This window comes from Tachysurus fulvidraco, chromosome 17, assembly GCF_022655615.1.
Source record: "Tachysurus fulvidraco isolate hzauxx_2018 chromosome 17, HZAU_PFXX_2.0, whole genome shotgun sequence".
NCBI classification, from domain to species: Eukaryota; Metazoa; Chordata; class Actinopteri; order Siluriformes; family Bagridae; genus Tachysurus; species Tachysurus fulvidraco.
Window position 1 is genome coordinate 17,195,391 of NC_062534.1, and position 8,648 is coordinate 17,204,038.

The 8,648-nt window shown below is 37.1% G+C and overlaps 1 protein-coding gene across 1 annotated transcript; it reads right to left on the reverse strand.

Moving 5' to 3' along the window:
• Positions 1-259: 259 nt before the first annotated feature.
• stard15 (StAR-related lipid transfer (START) domain containing 15) lies at positions 260-8,254 on the reverse strand. Its single transcript, XM_027135481.2, has 6 exons — positions 7,718-8,254; positions 5,250-5,397; positions 4,504-4,607; positions 3,923-4,040; positions 2,472-2,524; positions 260-1,209 (listed from the first exon to the last, which is right to left on the reverse strand). Exons 1-6 carry the CDS (start codon positions 7,862-7,864, stop codon positions 991-993), a joined length of 789 nt encoding a protein of 262 aa, XP_026991282.1. The 5' UTR covers positions 7,865-8,254; the 3' UTR covers positions 260-990.
• Positions 8,255-8,648: the final 394 nt, after the last annotated feature.

Below are 8,648 nucleotides of genomic sequence, written 5' to 3' on the forward strand. Positions count from 1 at the left end.
TCTCATGCTTTGTCATCGAAAGTGATTAAAAAGTAGTTTTTCCCCCAAGACGCTTAAAGTCTGAATTAGACTGCAAGACTAGCACAAAACAGTACAACAAAAGCCAGAAAATGGATATAAATGGTACATGCAAATAAATAAAAATATCTAAGCATGCTTGACAATTGATGCCAGAGCCTTATAGAAAGCATGCATGCTCCAATCTACTATGAGAATAACACAGAACAAATACATGGATGCATAAATCATTCTCAAAGTACAAGATAAAGATATTTATTCATAAATGAATAGGTAAAAGTGACCAGAGAGATAGAAACACACAGTGTATATTTGAGAAAGGCAGACAGCACTGTTTTTTTTTTTTTTTTAAACAAATCCTGAGATCTTATTGATGCATAGGTAAAGATATTGAAGTGAAAATCCCTGTAGCCAGCCACAGAGTTCTGGAGAACTCTCACTTCTCACAGGTAGGTTGCCCTGGAAATGAGACTGCAAATGTGCAGATAAAACTGACAAATGAAACTGGACATTTGATTTAAGTCACTGATTTGAGCAATAACAGGGGGAAAAAAGACTTGAGTTGAAACCATAAAACACACTACAAACCAGTGCTCACTCACAGAAGAAGTGGCTTAAAAACATTGCAACTGCAGCCAAATAGAATTAAAATGTAACTTGTGATGTGCCAATTTCTTTGTTTTCATGTATAAGTGAGCTCATTTAGAATAAAATCCTCAAACTTGTATTAATGATATGTGCAATTCTAATAGATTAAGTTTGGTAGTGCAAACAATCACGATCATTAATATGTCAAAACCTTGAAAGGAGCACCATTATGGTCATCAGCAGTGCATAGCAAAGCATGCATAAGATGCAGCTGAAAACAGGTAAGTCATACTCTGCAGAACTACTGGTGTAAATCAATGTGCACTGACTTCCTCACACTCCCACGCATACATGCACACTCATCAAAAAGCAAAGTCTGAGGGTTTAGGTTTCCTCATCTTCACTGTGGTTTTGGATCTTATCTTCATTCAAGCCGCTCTCATCGATGTTCTCAAGGGAATCTGCTCTCTGGACAGTGAGCTCTGAAACACTCATGCATGGTAGCGTGTTCTGCTCGGGATACATCCACGGCTTCAGGTTAGGGTTGTGTTTCCGTTTCCACTCAGGGTATTTCAGACACGCCTTGTAGATCTTCCTCATGGCCTGTGGAGCACCAAACATGTTTGTTATTCAAAGGCATCCTGGCAAAGTTTTCTATTTTATAACCTCAAAGGTCATCAGAGTCATACAGTAAGTAAGTCTACAAGACTAAAAACCAACCAAAGTGACTGAGGCCTAAAAGTGCAAATCAGATTTTTGTATGGACTTTAATAAAAAAGAAAGTGAACAGAAACAAGGCTATGTTGATGCATACCTGCTACATCATCGTTATTTTTAAATTTTCTCCCCACCAATTGTTATATGAAGATGAGCTAGAGGTATAAAATTCTTAGTGTATATTGAACAGTCATTGAGGGTGTTTGAAGGAATATTATGTTTTATTTTTCTGGAGTCTAAGACTATTAATTGTTCTTTATATCCAATTGTTCTTTATATCCAATAAATTTAAATTCCTATAAGCTTTCCTACATTAATCTCACCCTTGTAATATTAAGTGAGACTTTTTAAAACTTTTTCATAAATCTTTTATGGTATTGTTTTTAGGTGTCACAAAAGGTGTGTCAGGGTTACAGTAGCAAAAGAGACTACTGAGAACAATGAACCATTAGTATTTTTTTACTTTTAGTTTTTTTAGTTTAAGTAAAAATTCAATGTAAAGTAAATTATGTAAGCACATTTAAGGATTTTGGTTAATCCTTTCATTTCACACTTCAATATTACACAATTAATGAACACAGCCTTAACCCAGGTGCATTATTTTTTATTATAATTACCATTATTATTATGTGCAAACACTAAAAATATATTTTTTTTTGGAGGTTTGACTGCACTTTTAAACATTATAGCAAAAGATGGCAGCATCACATAGTATTTGATGTAGATTCATTTGTACCTACAAAATTTTGGTTTATGGTAGTAAAGTCAACTTGTACGTGTGTGTGTGTGTGTGTGTGTGTGTGTGTGTGTGTGTGTGTGTGTGTGTGTGTGTGTGTGTGTGTGTGTGTGTGTGTGTGTGTGTGGTATATCTTCCTCATTTAATTTCAAATGCCTACAAGCTCCATTTGCAATTTTACTCAAAACTGGATTACAAATTGAAATACAGGCTTTACATGAATCAGTGAAAAAGACCAAACTGAACAATAACAGTGAAGTGATTGTGGTTCGTGGCCAGCAGATGACAGCAAAGGACCATAGAGACTTCTTATAGAAACCGCACTGTTTATTTACCTCTTAATACTTAAAAGAACTGTTGTTTATAAGTTTTAGTTACAGAATTATGTTAATCAGAATCACAATAGTCTTACCTTGGGTCCCACAAACTGAGAGACTCTATTCACTACCCATTTAGGTAAGGAACCTGGAAGGGTAAACAAAAAAAAATCTCTATATAGATATATACTGATATATTTTAGACAATACAACAATTCAAATTATGCTGTCTAGTTACCCTGACATGTACCAGGATATACAGTTTTTTAAAAAGTATTGAATTGCGTGTGAAGATTGGATTTGACAACAGAAAGTTGTCTATGGTAGAAAAGCAAGGCATTTTAAAGGTGAGAAAGAAGGAAAATAATCAAACAGCGCCATTGCAAAAGCCTTGACCAATACAATAATTCGTCCTGAAAAAGCCAGATATTAATCAGGTCAATGCAAAAAACAGCAGCAGTTGTTGAAAGAAATACTTTGAAAGCTGTGAAGAAAACTCCCCCCAAAAAAACAGTGACATCACCAACAACTCCACAGGGAAGGGCTGAAGGTTTCACGATCAACCTTTCAAAGAAAATTATAAAGGACATACCACATGATGTAAGCCATTTATCAGCAGTAAGAACCTAAAACCAGATTGGAATTCATAAAATAAAAAAATCCAGATGAGCCACAAAATTTTTGAAACCAAGTTCAAAAAAGATGAAGGGGAAGCTTGGGCATGCATTGCTGCTTCAGGAATGGGTTTGGCAATCTTTATTGTTGATTCAACTCATGAGGGTAGAAGCAGAATTAATTCAGAAGTCAAACCATTCAGTCTGCCAATTTGCAGAGAAATGCATTCAGTCAAATTAGGAAGAACTTCGATATGTAGCATGACAATGATCAAAACCAAAGTCAACACAAAATGGGGCAAAAGGGAGGTTTTACACAGGCCAAGTCAATCACCAGACCTTAATGAGCATGCAAAGGAGAACATCAACTGAGAGAAGCTGTGCTACAAGCCTGGAAAAGCATCACAAAAGAAGAATGCAACAGTTTGGTGATGTCAATAGGTCACCAGCTTGATGCAGTCCTTGCAAGCGAGGGATATGCCACCAAATTTCACGTAAAAATTGGGTGGTCTGCCACCAAATGTTCACAACTTGTTAAGTTGTTTAACACACTTTGATGCAAATATCGGGGGGATAAGAAAATAAGATCTTCAAATAAGATCCATTGTCTCTCATCTTTTGAGTTGAAACACAAATGCCCATGGTATGTGGCAAAAAGGAAACGCTTTGCTGTTCTAATACTTTTGGAGGGCCAGTGTATTCCTTGGTACATAAAACAATATTTATACAATTTAAGCTGTATTATGTAAGCTGTACAAGTGACAATGTACATCACCTGGCCAGAGAATGTAATGCATTTATAGTTTAGTTTCATTAATTTAAATGAATGACATTTAAAAAAAAATACAACTTCTCTGTATTGTTACTGCAAATGCTTCACATTTACAGTTTGAAATTATACAGGTAGAAGCACATGAAAAACAAACACTCACCTCTCGGATCTACTTGTGTTAAGTAGTAAAGAGTGCAGCAGTTTGCTCCATTAGACTGGATCAAGTATCCCGTGAGTAAAGACACTGCTCTGACAAAGTCTTTCTTTGGTGGGTATTGCTGAAATAAAGAAAATAAAAAAATGAAATATCTTCTTTCCCTTGGAATTGAATAGAATAGAAATGTCTATTCAAAAAAAAATTTAAAAAAAACTGAATGTTGCTCATCAATATAAAAATAACAATTACACCAACAAAGATTATGCAAAATATGTTTAATTTAACCTGTTTACATAATTCATTAGTGTAACAATTTTGTCCAAGGTCAAAGAAAATTTTCCCAGGACACAAGACAGGTAATTATTCATTAAGACGCAGGGATTAGATCACCCGACTATTTACTCGATAGCTCAAACTTTTCCCAAGGGTCAGATATTCTGTTTCAGTCTGCTCTAGGCTGAGACAGCTGTTCTACATGCCAGCTTACACAATACACAGTACTAACTTTGGATTTCCCAAAACCACTTATAAAGCAGGAACATCTGTACTGCTCCCAGGCTAGACAGGATCACATGCAGACATACCGGGTGTTTGACTGAGTAGTTGATTATCAAGTAGTCATTGCCAAGAGGGAGCCATGAACGCATGGTGACAAAATCCCTGTTCTTCAGTGGACTTGGGCATTTCCCTTTAAACAGAAAAGACATGATTTAATGTTATACTAAATGTCAAGTAAGATCAAGTGTCCGGCAGAATTAGTCTTTAAAATGAATTAGAAAGTCATTTGAATTATTTGACCCTAAAACCACCTATATCTTAATTATATCATACATATCCAACAATTAAAAAAGGCTACAATTAATTATGCTATATCATGCTGTGTGGTACATTTTCACAATAACAGAATACTCATTAGTTACAAATTTATTGTATTTGGTTTTTTTTTATAAATCTTTGCTGAAATAATGTAGAGCTACTTTTACTGATTCTAACTCAAACACTATTTTATATTTATCTGCCTTTGAAATGTGTACTTTTTATGCAATGGAAATCCGATAAAGCTCAACTGAGTTATAGCAAGCACTCCTGAGAATACTTCAGCCATTAAACTGTCTGTTGGTACTATTTTCAAATGAATTACAGAATTATGTGTTACTACAAACCCTGCAGTGTATTCCAAGTGCACAATTTGTATTCCGTTCCTTTCCTTTAAGGCCAGGATAAGATGTTAAACTAAGTTATGAATGTTTTAGTAAGCCCCTGAGCAGACAAATACAAAATAGGAATAAACAGAGGAGTAAAGAGGAAAGCAAATTCGGTGGTGACTCACAGGAATAATATCCTACATCTGCATTGACCGTCAGCCTTGCAATATCAAATGTGTCAATCATGTTGGTGTCCCATTTCTTCCGGTAGCTTGTGTCATGCAAGACATCATACAGCGTTTCTGCACTGACATCCTTGCACAAAATACTCATCTAGAAAGAAGAATTGTTTTCAGAGGTTTGCATAAAGATTTTTCTGTATTTGCTGTTTTTTGCTTTCCCTCTGGTGAATGTAAGTGTTTAATTTAAGCCACACATCTGTAATGGTTAACAAATCATGCCAGTAAATTGCAGCTTTCCATTGACCCGTGTTATAGTATGAATTAGTGACACCAAGGGCCAGATCTTGAATATGTTGGGACATAGTTGGTCTGAGAGCATTAATAACTAATTTGAGCCAATGAAACCTATCTAGTCTAAACTCACCTCTATTGTTCCTTAACTCGGTTTCTGAAGGTCTGTCAGTCATGTAAGACTTTAAGAGCGTTGAGAGCAATGTGATCAGATATTTCATGTGCCTGGAAAGCAAGTAACCATGTAACCCAATCGACTCTACCCCTAACATCAGGTAAATAATTCATTCAACACCCCCTCTCGAACCCTAGTGTGAACAGGCCCTCCCCATTTCCACTGGCTTCCACAACAAGCTCTATTTGCTGTCTATGAATGAAATGTCGTCAAAGCCTTCAGTATCTCAATTATTCATGGTGAGGAGCACTTCAGTGCTCCGGAAAGTCAAATGAATTATTAAGAGGGATCTGTCATCTTTTAATTTTTCCTTCCTTTTTTGGCTGTACTCAGTCCATTCGAAAGCTGCCTCATTGCCTGTGACTCTCCCAGGGCTGACTGCCATAGTCACAGAGGTCAGCAGCCAAGCAAGTCCAAAAAAAAGTCTGACTTGGGTAAACCAGCAGGATGGAATCAAGTTTCCTCATTCGAGCCTGCTGTTACCACGGTTTTCCACTCTTAATTTTTCAGAGTGTCTCATGGGTGCAGCCTGGCTCTGCGAGATGATCCTTTCATCTGTGATAATGTGGCACAAGCTAAATCAGTCAAGCCTGACCTGTTTGCAAATGTATACACTGAACTTTGTTTTACTAATGTTAATAGACCATGGGCATATTTGTGTTTGTTTGTCTATAATTCTTTTTGGGTAGGGAACCATTTTGTATCACAGCTGAGATAATATAAAGTCCCAAAGCAGAAAGACGGGACATTCAAAAAGGTTAATGATAGTGTGTCTGACAATCCCATTATCTCGCCTGACAATCTCATTAACTTTCCATCTTATCATTCTGACACAGGATACAGTTCTTATCCTGGAGCACCAAGCACAGCCTATTTGTGCTTGCATCAGTTGAAATGTAATGACTTTCAACACAGGAAAAAGATTTTAAGTTTAGGATGAAATTAGGGTATGCAAATCAAATGACAGTTCATTTAAACTATCATAATCAATTGTTTTTAACACTGTAGGGGAAAATTGATACTGAATGCAGAATTAAGCTATTGTCAATTATATCATTGGTTTCTCTTTGCATCTCAAGCAAAGTACTTTATCAGTTCAGTGCACATCCACTTATCAATTTTCTTGTATATAAACACCCATCACTGTCTTGCCGCTGATTAATTATAATGATTCAGAACTCAACCTGCTTCTGTTTTATCCATAGTCTCTAAAATGTCATGACTATTCTGTCCCTTAAGGAGTCACTTCCTGCATTTCTTAATATATCCCACAGCCAAGTAATCAGATTTATGTGATGAACTCATTGGATCCCTATATGATTAAGAGATGGACAGAAAAACTGAAGCTTAGGAGAACCATGTCCTGGGAACTATGGTTGTTCTCTTTTATATATAGATGGCATCTATAGATGGCAAAATCTGAGGAAGTTAGATTCAACTATCATGGTTAAACAAAATCTGTAGTGCATTCAAACTATGGTGGTGTGTGATGTGAGAAGATTACACAGATGAACAGTTTGATGTTGTCAGACAACTACAGAGAAGACACGCTATGAATTATCTTTCATTACAGAAAAGGTAGAATTATTGTAAGATAATGACGTCACTACTAGTGCATGCTTACAAACAAAATCAAATCGATATTTGCCTTATAGATAAATTCATCTTGCTTCACTTTAAGGAAGACATAAATGAGGTCTGTGTAGCACAATAAGGAACAATAAGGTTTATTTTATTGAGCTTCCTTGGGTCTATCACCCTTTTTTGTTTACGGAAATGCTAATAATTAAGGGTATATTTGACCGATTTTGATACACTGTAGAATATTTCTGCTCACGATCTAACACGCCGAAACGGTAAATATTAACCACAAAACAACCAAACACTTGGTGTGATACATGTTTTACGCAGTACAGTATAGGATACACGGTATCCCTCGTGTAGGTTTGGTGACTCCGCAATGCAGCGCATGTAGGTTACCCAGAATCCCCTGCGCAGCACTTGCCTTAAGTTTTTGCACTGTTTTGGTCTCCTCGTCTCTGCACCACACCGACACGCCAGACTTGTTGTAACGCTGTATCCAGCACTCATGGCTTTCGCACTGCTCCTTGAAAGACGCGAAATCTGCGTCGTCCGGAATTTGCACAGGCATCCTGCCTTAAAGATTAGCGCTTCCCCAGAAACAGCTCCGTGTCAGCACGCGTGTCGTGTGCAGGCTAATAAATAAGACCCTGGTTAATTCCTTGCTGCTTCCGCACGGGTGGAAAGGTATAAGAACGACGTGTTTCAAGCTGCTTTATTTAAAGCTGAGACAAGATGAAAGAGGGTCAGAAGGTGTGATAACAGAGAGCAGGTGCGTTTCAGCATCCGCGCTGCTCTCTATACAAGCGGGCGGCGTTTTAAAGGGGCGGCATCGCGTTACCCTGCAGCCCGCTCTTTACACGTGGGTCATCCTTTATGGATTCATTTATTCAGACCAAGTATCGGGTGTCACGTCTGTCAATTCAAAGTCATTTCTCTTCCGTGAATGTTTTTGTTTCGCTTTAGCGCGGATCTGTGGTCTGTCTGTGCCAGATATGAGCCAAGTGTGACGTAATTTCTTCACACAATGCCTCTTTGCCTATAGATCATAATCCTCTAAAGTGCTTTCCTATAGATCATAATCATAATCGTCTGATTCTGATCCTCAGAATCAGGTTTATTGACACACACAAGGAATTTGATTCCAGCTGTTTGTGACTCTCAAACGTAGACATAAATAACACTATACTATATACATGTAGCTTAGACTAAACAAGACAAGACAAAACAGACAAGACGACAACACAGATTATACAAGAGAAGACAAAACAGACTACAAGGCAAAACAGACTATTCACGACAAAACAGACTGGACAAGACAAAACAGACTATACAAGACAGATGAAAACTAAACT

Excerpts from the sequence above, each read along its gene's own strand:
- stard15 (XM_027135481.2), bottom strand. The coding sequence starts at position 7,864 with ATGCCTGTGCAAATTCCGGACGACGCAGATTTCGCGTCTTTCAAGGAG. Across the intron at positions 4,608-5,249 it reads AGATGTAGGATATTATTCCT|GGAAATGCCCAAGTCCACTG; the intron begins GTGAGTCACCAC and ends TTCTGTTTAAAG. Across the intron at positions 1,210-2,471 it reads CTCAGTTTGTGGGACCCAAG|GCCATGAGGAAGATCTACAA; the intron begins GTAAGACTATTG and ends GGTGCTCCACAG.